A 16,592-nucleotide genomic window follows, 5' to 3' on the forward strand; every position below is an offset into this window, starting at 1 on the left:
AAAAAAACTAATTATATTTGTAACTGTATTTTTTCTGCACAGTTGATAATTATTAAATTTATAGTATGAACACCACTTATAAGGAGAACCCGCGCATTGCTCGTCTCGAATTTTGATGAAATTTGGCACAATGGTAGATTTTATGCCCAAACTGACCGTGGTAAAATATTAGATTTTATATTTAATTATAAAAATTAATTAAAGTTTGCATTTTAGCAGCGCTTTATATTTTTTAAATATAAAATTAACTAAAAATTCAAAAAACTTTAATATTATTTACTCATGCAATTTTAAATTTGAATTAAAAATAATAAAAAAAATTATCATGAGTGGGATTCGATCCTCCGACGATACGCATAGGCATACGCATACGCAAAAATTAGAGTCCAGTCACTTTACCACTAGGGTACGACTGAACTGATAAGAGTGCACGTTGCAAGCTATGTATAGCGCGGGCTGCTAAAATGCAAATTTTAATTAATTTTTATAATTAAACCGCTTTTCATAGGCCTCTAATATTTTACCACGGTCAGTTTGGGTATAAAATCCACCATTGTGCCAAATTTCATCAAAATCCGAGACGAGCAATGCGCGGGTTCTCCTTATTTTCTACTAAATCAGCTCTAAATTTTTCGTCAATAATTAATTTAATCTTTCGCAGGTTTGCGCTTACGGGGTTGAGCACTAAATAATTTCTTTTTCGACTGAAGAATTGAATAAGTAGATTAAGCTATAAACAGAACAATTTTTACGATTTCTAGAGTTATTAATCTGTTAATTGTTCCTACTGATATCACATTGCAAACTGATAATGCTTTTTGTGACCACGTATCCATAGTTAAGTCAGATTGTTTATTATAATCTATTAAGTATTCTAGATTTTATATTTAAAAAAAATGAAAAGAACATAAATTTCATTTCTGAACCTCATTTTGCCGCCCTCTAAGCGTGCGCCCGCATTTTTCGCATGCAAAGTAGGACCGGCATTTTATATTATCTATTATCTACATATATATAAAAATAAGTCGGGTTTTCCCATTCGTTGGAAAGGTCTCGGGCTCCGCAAGGTTTATAGCTAAGAAAATTAGTGGTGCATGACATCGTGCCTTAATGCAAATTGCAGGAACTTCACGCACCGTAATTAAAAATGCTGGTAATAAAAATAATCAATAACTGTTTTAAATAATTTCAAATAAATTATCTACATATCTACATATATATATATATATATATATATATATATATATATATCTTATATATAAAATTCTTCTGTAACAATGTAAGTTTCATAATTCCTCCTAAACTATAATTCGGATTTTCATGAATCTTCCTGAAGTTTATTGGGAAATTTTCTAAAATGTTTTGATTCATAGAAATATAGTTATATTGTAGAAATAAATGGAAAAAATTACAAAAAACCGCTTATCATTGTTTGCCCTTGAAAATATTTGAAGCTTAGTTTGACATTAAAAACAATTGAAGACTGTCATTTGCCAAACATTTATGTTCACTTATAGGCTAAGGCAATATTAAAATATAATAAATTCATGATTATGATTAAGGAAAATGTAATGTCTACATTATTAATGCCGAAAAGCAGCTGAGATGTGTCAAAAATTAAATTAATATAAGATGCAAATAATATAACATGCATTTGACAAGTGATGCAGTCTGCGCATGCGTCTGACGTGCGCGTGTGTTTGCTTTTGCTTGCAATAATTTTGTTTGCGCACTTTGCGAACAGATTCGCTGTACGAATTCGTGCAAAGGAAACGAGCCATAAGTGATTGCGCTCAAAAATATTAAATTTGCAGTCGTTTTGCCTTACTATACAAAGTCACAATACAAAAAAAATTATTTAGAAGTTTCATTTTGTCAAAAATTCATATTATTGTCATTGGGTACGGAATATTTACTCAATGGAGCCCTTTCGGTCTGAACTTTTTTTACTGTTTTCCATTTCGTTTGGAATTTTGAAACCAGGTTCATCTTACTCTTCAGAAGTGAAAACAATTTAGACTCCTTTACCACTTCTCGGGTGGATGACATTTCTTTTCAGTGGTGTAATTTTACTTTTTTCAAAATAACGTTGGGTATCGATAGAAGAACTAATTATAAGAGAAAAATGTTTAATAATGTTTTTCAAAAAAGCTAATACTTTTCAAGTTACTGGCTACTGAAAATTTGTTTCTTTTTTGCTTTTTTCATCATTTTTTGCTAATATCTTCAAAAATATACATTTTAACAAAAATCATGTAATAAACAAAATTATATCAATTGAAATCTTAATAAATCGCTATTTTATAGTGTTTTAGGAACATTATTAGGCTAGATATGAAAATGGGTTTTTATAGTGCTCAAAATAAGCTTTAAAAGGAGTTCTGCGTGTAAAATGAGTAAACTATCATACAAATAAAAGACGCATATAATGTTTTTTCATTTAAATAAAATAGTTTTTCAGTGCCATTTCCACCAAATTTAAAAATAATCGTATTCCATCTAGAATTAACTTGGTTTAAGAGATCTTGATGGATTCTAGAAAATACCACAACTTTAGTACAAACGATTTTCAAAAAAAACTCATGATTTCATAAAAAAACATTAAAAAAAAACATCCAATTTCTCATTATAATATCTCTGAAAGAATACGTATAAAAGTATATATATATATGAAAATTCGAGGTATTTTTCTGACTAATTATTGTTGTTTATTGTTTTTCCGTTACACAAATATTGATAGAGGTATGATTAATTAAGGAGTGCTAGGTTGTCCAACCAGAGGTCTTTCGAGCTCTTTAACCTTTCGCCGTTTCACAATAAGAGAAGTTACGGTAAAATTTATGATACAGAAAGTTGTAGCTCATTTGATCACCTTTAAAATAGTGTATTACAAGTTCTGATAAAATCAGAATTAAAAGAGTAATAATCCAATTAATGCGGTGGATGGTGACGGAGTGCAAATTGTTTTCACTTCTGAACTTAAGATAAAGATTAGCCTATTTCCAAAATATCAAGTAAATTGGAGCACAGTAAAAAAATTCACAGAGCAATAATTTTGTTGGTCGTAAGTTGAATAGAGCACATGTAAACAGGATTTGACAAATTAATTCACTTCAAATATAAACTTAAGCAATAATGTATATTGATTTATTGGAGAAAAAAATGTAACTTAGATAATAAAATTACTAAAAGCCAGTTAAAATATGGTACGGAATTATAAAAATTATAGGCAGCATTATGAAAGCAATTATTTTGGGTAGAAAAATAAAAGGTGATATTGCACCTTTGCCGCGAATGCTATATATTAATTCTTTCTGAATTTTTACTTTTTAAAAGATTTCAATTTTCATCACGTGTTTCTTATGCTATAACCATAAATCACAAAGGAAGACGATCATTTTTAGTGTGATAAATTTGGAAAATCAATGTTTTAGTCGTGAATAAATAAAAAATCATTCATTTATACATCCACATCTACAGGTATGACTAAAAATACTATATAACCCTTGAATGCAATAAAATAAATTGAGCTATTGGAAATTTGTTCTATATATCGCAGTGTAAAATTTTTAATATACAATTTTATTGAACATTTTTTAATATTTGTTAAATGAATAATTAAATTGTTAACTGTGGGAATTGAGAACAATCATTTTGTTTGACACAGTTCTACATTCAACATCACTCATATATTGGTGTAAATAGTAATTCAAAAAACAGTAATTATTATTTTTAACTAAGCAGTAAATATTAGTATAAAATATTGAAAAATTGTAGACGTGGGTACAGAACAACGTCTGTCGGGTCAGCTAGTATATATACTAGTGGGGCGCATGGCATCGTGCCTTAAGGCAAATTGCTGGAACTTCCCGTACCAAAAATTATTTTTTTTTTGAAAAGATTAACATTTTTGAAAAAAATTTACTCTGAAAAAAAATAGAATTTTGAGGAACTATATAAATTTTTGACAAAAACTTACATTTTGTTGAAAAATTTATTTTGAAATATTTTGGAAATTCTGAACTTTTTTTCAAAGCAATCGTACTGCTTTAATGCATAGAGACTAAATATCGAAGCGCGTAAGCGCCGCGTCGCTGTCTAAAGCATAAGCATTGGTACGGAACCCATAGGAATGTTAACAAAATGTATACTTATTGTTAAAATCTCTGATATTGTTAAAATCTCTGAAAAATATCTGATAATTTGATGTGCATATGTCTAATGTCTAATGATTATTGTTGACCGCCAAATATTTTTTTTTTTTTACTTTTTTTTACTATATCTCCGAAACCGACTCCGAAATCTTCATCTTGATAATGCAAGTAAAATGTTTTTGAATTATTCAAACCGGACGATCCGTTCTCTTAAAAACTGAGTTACCGTTTGTGGCCCTTTTTGCCCCATATCTTCGGAACGGACCTGCCTTTGACAAAAACTAATCAGCACGTCTCCTTATCAATACGAATCGAATGTTTTTTGAATTATTCAAATTGCTTCATCCCGGTTCCCGAAATCGTCGACGAAAATTTGTATCTGAACACACACAAATGCACGCACACACACACACATACACACACATACATCAATTTTCTCTAAGGTATGCCAATATATTCAGAAACCTTTGAAACGTAAAGATATATAAAAATTTTCATTTTCGATTTTTGTGCGATTACTATAACTTACCCTACGGAAAGTTAATTATAAATAAATCAATTTATCATCTCCAGAACATTAACAATCGTCATTTCATTTCGAATCAAATTTCAAAAAAAAAAAATAGTTGCCAAATTTCCACAAAATTGAAAAAGTGCCCCCGCATAGTCACAGTCTAAACGCATTTGCAAATAATTCTGTGCGACATTTTCACTTATACTGTGCTTAGCTTGGCGGCATTTTCACATTTTTCAATAATTTTCACAAAATTGAAAAAGTGCCCCAGTACATAAACAGTCTAAACGCAATTGGGTAAACATTTGTACCAGAGTGGCGCTTAGACTGTGCTTAGCTTGGGTGATTTTTTGAATTTTTAATCCAAAATTACAAAAAAAAATTTTTGAAAAAAAATTAGAAACAAAAAATTTTTTTTTCCAAAATCAATTATTTTGTTGAAACAAGCAGAAAGTTCTTTAGGTAATTTAAATCGGACACTTAGTTCTCTCAAAAACTGCCATTCTTTTAACATTTAGCTCTGTATTTCCGGAACCGCTGGGCCAACCTTTGCCAAAAACTAACCAGCTCATCTCCCTATCAATAGGAATCGAATGTTTTTTAAACCATTCAAATCGGTTGATCCGTTCCCTCAAAAACTCGCTTTCTATTTTCTGCACTCTTTGCTCCATATCTCCGTAACGGCTGGACCTGCCTTTGCCAAAAACTAATCAGCACATCTCCCTATCAATAGGAATCGAATGTTTTTTAAACCATTCAAATCGGTTGATCCGTGCGCCCGAAAACGTGGACGAAAAAAAGCGGACATACAAAACACACACACACACACACACACACACACACACACATCCATTTTTTCTGAAGTATGCCAAAATGTTCAAAAACCTTCAAAACGTCGAGAAATGTAAAAATTTTTGATTTCGATTTTTGGACGATTACTATAACTTACCCTACGGGAAGTTAATAAAAGTAAGTCGGGTTTTCCTTCCTGATGATATAACTCCAGAACGCACGGACCGATTTCGACAATTTTGCATTCGTTGGAAAGGTCTCGAGCTCCGTAAGGTTTATAGCAAAGAAAATTGAAGAAAAAAATCCAGAAAAGCGGAAATATCGTTTTTCACATGCAGCGTCATCTCTATTACTTAGCATGTACTACAAACCAATAGTTTAAGTAGATGGCGCCGGTAGATACATTGTTTAATAGCTACTTTGATTAATTACTCTTACCAACAACTTTTGCCGATTTGTGGACTCTCAATTAGCTCTTACTTGTTTACAATTCTTGACGCAAGAATAATGATGTACACGCACTGAATTTCACCATTCAATCAAAAATTGCTGGCAATTTGGTGACATACAAATCCATTGATTCCATAACAAATCCCGATGATGTAGTAAATTATCCAACGGAGTTTTTGAACTCTCTGGAGTTACCGAGGACAGGCTTTTGAAATACCAATAACAAAAATGTCAATATGTCGAATCTTATATATAAAAATGAATCGTAAAATGTGTTGGTAAGCGCATAACTCAATAATGCCTGGAGCAATTTGGCCAATTATTTTTTTAAAATGTTCGTTGAAGTCCAAGGATGGTTCTTACGGCGAGAAAAAAATCGAGTAATTGCCAGGAAAATGCTAAAAACAGCCTTTCCTTTTTCTCATACAAACTAAATATTTATATTTATATTTAAACAATTATTATCATAACTTAAATTAATAGATAATAATACATACAATATAAAAATGAAATATAATTTAAAAAAAAAAACAAATGTTCACTTAAAAATCTTATTCTAATTTTCACAGAATAATTTATTGAATGTTAAAACTCAAATACTCATCAATAGAGTAAAACACTTGCTCTTTAAAAAATGTGTTGAGTAGTTTATAAAATTTCCTATTTCCAACTTCTCTAATACCTAGTGGCAACTTATTGTAAAGCATTATGCCCAAACCATCTAAGGTATTAAATGAGGAGGCCAGTTTCAATGTGGGACATTTTACAAGTTTATGTCTTGTGTCATAATAAATACATTCGGGATTTGGGCTTAAATTAAACAGGTTACCATTATTTTTTATAAAACAGAGGGTGATTAGGAGAAAAATACATGGAACGGGTAGAATCTTGTGCTCATGGAAAAAAGGTCGACAAGATGTAGTGGACGAAAGGGAAAACATAACTCTGATTGCTTTTTTCTGTAATTGAAAAACTGATGTTAGTAATGGTGAAAACCCCCAAAATTGAATGCCGTAAATTACGTTAGAATAAAAATATGAGTAATAAATTGTGAGAAGGCTCTCTTTGCTTACTTTCAATTTTAAATTACGAAGCATAAAGCAGGTTTTTGATAATTTAGGATTCAGAGTGTTAATTATGTGATGGTCCCATTTCATATTGTTACTAATATTTATATCAAGAAATTTTGTATTATTCAAAAACTCATAAGTGTTATTATTAAAGATGTACGGGGAAATATCTCGACAAATTTTATTATTATTATTAAAAGAAATTAATTTTGTTTTGTTATTATTCAATACAAGATTATTATTTTGAAACCAATTAGAAACTGATGATTAGCATGACATTATTGAGTTTTGTTAATATTTGTTCGTGAGTTTTTGCTTTAATGACTAAACATGTATCATCTGCAAATAAGATGAAGTCACACAGATTAGTACACTGGGGCAGGACATTTATATAAATAAGGAAAAGAAGTGGTACTAGCACAGACCCTTGTGGAACCCCCATCTTTAAATTCATATTGTTAGAAACAAATGTTATCCCGTTTCGATTTAAATGAACACATTGTGATCTGTCATTAAGATACGACTTGACCAGGCAATGTGCCTTTCCCCTGATACCATATCGTTCTAATTTATTGAGCAAAATTTCGTGAGAAATGCAGTCAAAGGCCTTGGACAAGTCACAAAATACCGCCACACAATAACTGTTATTTTCAAAGGATTCACTAATACCGCGTATGAGGTCAAAAAGAGTATGGGACGCTGAATTTCCTTTGCGAAACCCATGTTGATTTTGGTAGAATATTTTGTGCTTATTGAAAAAATATAAAAATCTTTTAAATAGAATTTTTTCGAAAACTTTGTTAAGTGAATTAAGTAGGGAAATGGGTCTGTAGTTATTTATTAAATCACGTTTACCTTTTTTAAAAAGGGGGCTTTTTGATATCTTAGGGTGCTGTGGGTAGACCCTATCACAAATTAATTTATTAATACATAATAAGAATGGCTCAGCAAAATTTGAATAAAATTCTTTCAATATAAAACTGGGAATTTCATCAGGGCCTGAGCTAAAATTACTTTTAAGGCTAAGAAATGCTTCTGAAATTTCATCTAGAGTTACCGGAAAAAGATAAATAGTGTCAGACGATCCTGTAAAAATTAGAGAAAGTTCACTAATGACGCGATTGTTATTTATATTTGTAAGTACTGACGTAATAATAGCTGCTTCGTTTATGAAAAAATTATTAAACTTGTTAACTATGGTTTGGGGTTCATAAATCTTAACATCATTAATGGTAAGAAAATCAATTTGTTGATCATGCTTGCCAATATCGATTTCAGATTTAATCAGTGACCATATAGTTTTTGGTTTGTTGCAAGAACATTTTATCAAACTATCATTGTATTTAATTTTGGCTAAATCAACTACGCTATTGAAAATATCTTTATATTAAAATATTCAATAAAACCGATATCACAGTTATATTTAGATAGTATTTCAAACAGTTTCAGTTTTTTAAAAGAAATTAAGATGCCTTTTGTTTGCCAAAAACATCGATTAACTGCACTGTTATTGTTACATGATGACTTTATATATGGAAATGCAATATTAAATTTATTGTAGAAAATAGATATAAAATTGTTAAAACTTGAAATACCATCACAAGCAGTTGTTACAGAATTCCATCATTCCTTATTAAGTAAATGTAAAAATATAATTTTATTTGAATTACTAAATCGTCTGATATATTTATATTGTTTAGGTATAACGTCACGGTATTGTGGTATACTAAGAAAAATGCCAAAATGATCAGATAGGGTTGTGTTTAATATAGAAGAATACGAGACATTCAAATTAGTGTAAAAGTTGTCGATGCAGGATGAACTTTTATTAGATACTCGAGTTGGCTCAAATATAATCTGTTTAAGACCAAAAGAATATAATTGATTTTTAAGATCATTTGAATAATATTTGCTTAGTCAAAATGAATATTAAAATCACCACAAAAAATCAGTTTATTGTATTTATTATATAGCTCGTTAATAAGATCATAAAGTAATTGAATAAAACGTAATTTATTTTGGTCTGGTGAACGATATACACAGATAAGGCAAATAGAAAAATCTTTAAAAGTTATTTCTGCTATGCAGTATTCAAAAAGCTTTTCAATTTGAGAAATTTTAGAGAAAATTAGTTTACATTCAATTTGTATTGAACTAAAAATGCAAACTCCACCATGTCCGTAAACACTTCTACAGAAGTATGAGCAAAGCTTATAACCATTTATTTTTATCAATTTGAGTTCAGTCTCTTTAAGCCAATGCTCGGCAAAACAGACAACAGAGGCTTTAACATCTTGCAATACAATATCGATTTTATTTAACTTATTAGATAGGTTTTGAATATTTTGAAAAAGTATGCCAAAATTTGATTTAGATGAAACGAAAGTTATGTGATGAGTTGGTTATTATTTGTGAAGCAGTATTAGCCAAAACTGGAAGAGGTGGGATATTGGTAGGAACTATTTTCTTGACTGAGAAAAAATCAGTGATTTTTGACTGACTGGTAGATTGAGTGATGTTGTATACATTAAAGTCTCTATTGTTTCAGTAAAGTAATGTGTTATTAATATGATGATTTTTTTCTCTGTGTTTAGACCCATTGCTATGAAATTTATCTCTTTTCGGAGAAGTATGTCGAAAATTATAATGTAGAAAAGATTTTTTGTAAACATTCAAATTGACTTCGTAAAGTATTTGTTCTGCGATAAATTGAAGATAGTTTTTATAATAATTAAAATTAGTAACTAAAATACATTTAGTTATTCTTAACGATAGTTTTAGATGATTGTTAAGTAACTTACAATTTAAAAAATTATTATATAACGTTGGAAAAATTATTATTTGGGCCTTGCAATTAGTAACAAAATTTAAAATATTCATTGATGCTTCACACGGATTAGTATCATTGGATCCTCCAATTATGACAACAAAGTCATTTTCAGAAAAAGAATTATGGGATTTTTCTAGAAGCGAGTCCAGTTTTGCACCAGGTTTTGTAGTTAGTCTCAAATTATACTTATGAAAGCTATCATGTTTGACTTTCGAAAGTAGACCCTGGCCCTATTGATCAGCATAAACAAAAATGTTCGGTTTAATCGTTCTTGTAGCATAATCCATTGATACATTTCTATCCAATGCCGTTCTGTTGTGAGCGATGTGAATGCTAGTTGTTGTTGCATTTGACTCGGATTGCGTTTGGTTAACTGGGTTTTGCCTGTCTATTATATTTTTGTAGATTAATTTTAATTAAGCCAATTCACCACTAACGTTATTATTTTTCAAACTGAGATTAGTTATAGATTCGTTTAGATTTTTAATTTTGTGTTGATACTCCGAAATTTCTTTCTCCATTTCAAACATTTTTCCATTAAGATCATGTAATTCATGGTTTCTCTCGCTTTCAGTGTTGTTATTATTATCTTTTTTGTATTCCATAAATTCATCGCTTAAGTCCTTAATTTATAATTGGTGCTCTTCACATATCAATCTGAGACCGCCAATAGTAGATTCTTGATCAGTATTAGTTTTTTTCAATTTAAATATTGATTTTTCAAGAGCCAAAATTTTTTCAAGAAATGATTTTTTGCAAGAAATGATTTGCAAGTGCGGATTAACGAAAGATTATTAAATTACAAGCACTCACCTTATACTCCTTCTAAACGAATATGCGGATTTTGATAAATCTTTCTGAAGTTTGTTAAGAAAAATTTCTAGGATGTATGTGATTATAAAGTACTGGAATGTATGTGCAATATCGTAGAAATAAATGCAAAAAAATGTGAAAAACGGCATGTCATTGTTTGCATTGAAAACAAATGAAAACTATCATCTACCAAAAATTTCAATTTACTTATGAACCTAGACAATTTTAGAATATGTATAATAAATGTATGATTATGGATTAGAAAAATGAAATGTCTACATTATTATTGCCAAAAAACAGCTGAGATTAGCCAGAAATTAAAATAATATAAAATACAGTATATGATGTTTGGCAGATTGAATGATACGCATATAAACAGGATATGACAAATAAATTCACTTAAAATATGAAATTGAGTATTAATCAGGTTCTACCTTTAATGCGGAAAATACGAGCGCACACCTTAGGGGCGCCAACACAAGATTCGGATATTAAATTTTCAATATAGTTTTTTTGTTCAATATATAATTTCTTTGCATCTTCTACTAATCTTTCCACAATATTTTTAAAATTTGTAAAAATTTCACTTTAAAACAACAAATGGGAAAGTAAAGATGAATGCATACAATTCGGCCCTCACGATATCGATTAGAAGAAGTTTAAGATGCAATATTTGATATCTTAAATAATAAAAAATTAAATTAATTTAATCCATTAAACGGTTATGTTATACCGTTTAAAAGACTTCAATTTCCAAAATAGTGTGATAATTGAGACTAATCATTTTATTTAAAGCAGTTCTACATTTAACATCGCTCATATTATAAATGTATATGCATTTTGGCGTGAAGAGTAATTTAAAAAACAATAATTATTATTTTTAAGTAAACGGTAAATATTAGTATATTATAATAAACAAATTTATACATGAGTACAGAGGTACTCCCCGGCGGAAAATCGAACCCCAATCTCCAACAGAGGACACGCGCTTGAATTTGCAGTAATAAAAAAGATACATAATTATGTGTGATGATTTATAAAGATTTATAATTATTATTAATAAAATAAATAAAAGTACTCCACGGTGGGAAATCGAACCCCGGTCTCTCGCGTGACAGGCGGGGATACTTCCACCACGTAACTTGCAACTCAGAGTAGGTACAGTTATTATGATATTGCGTAATTTGAATTATTAACGGAAAGTACGCACTTGAAAATGTATGTATTCCTCGAATACCAATGATTCCGGCTGTTCTTCCGTTTGACTTCAAACAATTGCAATTTCCAGTTCGCCTTGCGTTCGCAATGGCAATTGACAAGTCGCATAGAAAATCGCTTAGTGTTTGCGGAATAAATTTAGAAAATCATTGTTTTTCACATGGGCAGTTATATGTTGCGTGTTCACGAGTTGGGAAAACATCCGCATTGTTTGTGTTAACGCCAGACCAAAAAACAAAAAATGTGGTTTACCAAAGAGCACTTCAATGAAAAGGATAATTTGCAGACACGTATAACTCTTCCATTCAGTATTTACTTTGGATTCACTTTCATTTACTTAGAGAAGTTCAAGTTTTACTCTTTTCAAATATAAAACAAAAAAAAATTCTTCATCTCTCTCACGAAACCATATGGTGGCGAAACGGAGTACGCCAGGTTTGCTAGTACATATATAAAAATAAGTAGGGTTTTCCTTCCTGACGCTATAACTCCAGAACGCACGAACCGATTTCGACGGTTTTGCATTCGTTAGAAAGGTCTCGGGCTTCGTAAGGTTTATAGCAACAAAAATTGAAGAAAAACTTCAACAGAAAAGAAGGAAAATCTTTTTTCACATACATAATATTTTAAGTAGATGACGCCGGTGAGTGATACGTTGTTTGACTGCTACTCATTTGTTTGACAGCTACTCATTGTTCTCTGCCCAGCTAATATCATGTGACAAAAAGGTATTGTGTTCACTGTGAAATTGTGAAAAAAGTAAAAAAAAATAAGTTATTTGTTTCTTAACATTTCAATTGGAAACCATCAAATCAATCACGTGTATTGTGCAAATTTTTATTCAATTTCAACAGCAGGCATATGTCTTTAAGGTGGTAAGTTAAACTGTGTATATTATGTGTATAGTTTGAGGATAAATTCACCACTCTGTCTATACTCCAAAATGCCTAGAGGACGACGTGCAAACATCGGCCGCCGCACAAGATATGCAAGCCAGCAACAAGTGTATTCACAGAATTTAAGCAAAGAAAGACAAAATATATTAAGAGAAAATGCCCGATTGAAACAACGTGTGACCACACGGAGATCATTGGCATCATACAATCGCTTGGCATTCCAATATGATCCCACTGTGAACTACAGTGATGATGAAAATTTTGATAATGGACCAATGACGACTATAAGCCGATATTGCAATGCGTTAAAGTTCAAAAGAGAAACGGCTGGATTGTGCTGCGCAAGTGGAAAAGTCAAACTGGATCAATTACTTACTTACACCACCACCGCCACTAAAATCATTGTTCGATGGAAGTGGTCCCGTTTCCAGCCATTTTCTTCAACACATCCTTGAATACAATAACTGCTTTCGCATGACTTCCTTTGAAGCTAATATCATTCGAGAAGAAGTCTTCATACCGACTTGCAAGGTAAAAGATACAACACATAACCAACCACTCACACCAACACAATGAATTGCACACCACACACTGCACCATCGCACGATTAGAAGTTACGCCGTATTCTTTAACAAATGATTGTTATCATTTTATCTTTAACAAATCGTTTAGAAGGAGTATCCTTTCATACATCATTACAGAAGAATTTTTATATAAGATAGATATAGATATATAGATAGAAGGATAGATATTCAAATATGCGTATATACGTATATACATATAATTTCAAAAAATATTTTAGAAGCGCACTGATTGCAAGACAAACGTGTCATATTGAGTAATATTAATAAGGAGAAAGTGTGAAAAAAAACGATGTACCGTTTCATGGCGGTTTTGCCAAATGTCTTATCTACTTTGGACGGCAGAGACAGCGACTAGACAACTATCCACAAAAGTCTAACAGAAATTCGCAATTAGCCATCCAATTGAGAGAAGCGGTCCACCATTGGTGGACACAGAAATTGATTATATACATTCGTAGTACAACTTGATAAGACGGTGCAAAAAGCCGTTTGTTTATCAAGATCACCGAAGCACACGAGAAAACGTGTCTAATTTAAGTTAGAGAGCAAAGAGCATAATACCAGTAATAAAGAAAGTTGTGCTGTATCTTACAGATCACGCATTATCGAAAGAAACTATTCAAAACTGATTTTAAGTGATTATGAACTAACTTTTTTGATAAACACATTGTAAAATATCCAAATAATAATAAACTACGCTCTACACCAATTTAGTATTCCTCAAAACAATTTTTGCACATATGATTTGAACCCTTCGAAAATAAAATGATATTATACGACATAAATTCAGCAACCATATACTAGCTATAAAAGCAAGCCATATACAATTTATAAAAAACAACAATTACCTTGGCATCACATGTGGCTTAGACATTAAAAAATCCACAACATTATGGTGATCCTGCAAATCTCCTTTATAAATAGCTTTTTGAATTATGGGTGTTTGATGTAAAATTTCAGTTAAAACAGCTTCTTCAAATTCGTCAGAATTTAATTGTGCGGTTGGCAAAGGAACGCCGTTTAATAGAGCCTATATTAATAATAAAAACAATTATAATTATGAACACGCACACACACACACATATATATATATATATATATATATATATATATATTTTGTAGAGTTTCGAACAAGAATCCAAAAATAATACAAAATAAAAAACAAGAAAAGTTTTAAAAAAAAAACAATTTCTTTATTTAATTATTTGTTTATTGTCGACGTTTCGGAACTAGGTACGTTCCATCTTCAGGACATCTGTCAAGAAACATGATCTTGATGAGATTTTAGCAAACAATATGTTTAGGAAAAGAAAATAGATTTTTCTTAAGTAATGAATTAATTGCAAAAAAATATAATAATGTACAGAAATATGATAATATGTTCCTAAACTAAATATGTTCCTAAATGTATATAATCCTAAACTCAATCGATAAACGTTGGCACACAATTTGTAACTTTACTGACTTTCCGAAAACAGTCTTCACTCATATTATCAACACTATTTTAAATTACTCCTATTTCCATTGCCAAGACAACTTTTATTCTCAAATTAAAGGCGCAGCTATGGGATGTCCCTTATCTCCCGGAATCATCGACTTAGTTTTACAAACACTAGAAATTTCCGTTTTCTCAACTTTAAAATTTCAAATTAACTTTTATATTAGATATGTAGATGACACTTTTTTTATCATTAACAAAAATCATATAAACACAGTACTAGATCTCTTCAATAATTTTAACAATAATATAATTTTCACACATGAACTACAAAATAACAACAGACTTAATTTCTTGGATGTATCCGTTTACAACACTAATAACTTTATTCGAACAAATTGGTATAGAAAAACTACATGGTCGGGTAGATACTTACACTATTCCTCATACTGTCCCAGAAACTATAAGATAAACACTATTATTTCCCTTACAGACCATGCTATTTTGTTGTCTCACCAAACTTTCCATCCACAAAATTTATCCCTAGTAAAAATAACTCTAATTGAAAATGGTTACCCAAAAAATCTCATTCATTCAGTTATTCAAAAAAGACGAACTTTCTTAAAAACACAAATTAATTCTCCCAATACCAGTACTAACATCAAAAACACCAATCTTATTTACTGCAGCATACCATACGTTGAAGATTTATATTATTATTTTGCCAAAATTTTGTTAGAAGAAAACATTTTAGTATCAGGCTCATCCTTACACTCCTTTAACCAATTCTTTACGAACATTAAATCCCCTACCCCATCCAATCTCAATACTAATGTAGTATATTCTGTTTCTTGTAATGACTGTGCTTTTCAATATATTGGACAAACCTCCCAATATGTACACAAGAGAATGAGACAACATGAACTAAGTGTGGTCCACCATAAACAAAAAAATTTCAAAAGTACCCTAGTACAACACTCTATAGAAAACGCCCATTCATTTAATTTCACTCCAAAGATTTTATATCATGAAAGTTGCATCTTTAGAAGGTTATTCGCGGAGAGTTGTCTCATTCTCATAAATGTTTCTAACAGTGTCAACATTAGATCAGAGCACAACCTATTACATGATTCATATTTAAATTTTTTACACTTTTTGACAAACAATTAATATAGACTTCCTTTTAAGATCAACAATTTAAGTATTCACACCCTAACATATAAAAACACACACATACAATCCCACATCTCTCGTTCAAGTGTTTACACGTGTTACAAAGGACACACCAGTTTCAATTAGTTAATTTTCAAAAGCCAATCGAACAACATCCAGAGAACAATATTATTTGTGTTTTCAAATAATAATTTTAAAAAAGACAAATCTTTTAGTAATTTTGATTTACAAAATCTAATTATTCGGCGGAAAATTAACTCACAAATTCATTTTTGTTAAAAAAGCTTGTTTAGTGAAAAAGTGCTAACAAATATTCAAACATACAGGTAATTAATTCAACTTTGTCATTAACCTTTTCTTAAAAAATTTTCCATAACTTTCAAAAAATTTTCTATTATGTTTAATATCCTGTTCTGATAATCCACTCATTTATTTTTATCATTTTTATCATTTTCATTTTGAACATATTATCATATTTCTGTACATTATTATATTTTTTTGCAATTAATTCATTACTTAAGAAAAATCTATTTTCTTTTCCTAAACATATTGTTTGCTAAAATCTCATCAAGATCATGTTTCTTGACAGATGTCCTGAAGATGGAACGTACCTAGTTCCGAAACGTCGACAATAAACAAATAATTAAATAAAGAAAATGT

At 30.3% G+C, this 16,592-nt stretch overlaps 1 protein-coding gene across 1 annotated transcript in view; it reads right to left on the reverse strand.

Moving 5' to 3' along the window:
- LOC113370316 (UDP-glucose:glycoprotein glucosyltransferase) overlaps positions 1-16,592 on the reverse strand; it is a 402,309-nt gene that overhangs the window by 249,290 nt on the left and 136,427 nt on the right. Inside the window, exon 10 of the mRNA XM_026610986.1 lies at positions 14,170-14,351. Coding sequence (XP_026466771.1) covers positions 14,170-14,351 — 182 coding nt within the window. The remainder of the gene's footprint in view (positions 1-14,169; positions 14,352-16,592) is intronic.

This window comes from Ctenocephalides felis, unplaced genomic scaffold, assembly GCF_003426905.1.
Source record: "Ctenocephalides felis isolate EL2017-DRISC unplaced genomic scaffold, ASM342690v1 CF-g0.4_SCAFFOLD_01492, whole genome shotgun sequence".
Taxonomy (NCBI): domain Eukaryota; kingdom Metazoa; phylum Arthropoda; class Insecta; order Siphonaptera; family Pulicidae; genus Ctenocephalides; species Ctenocephalides felis.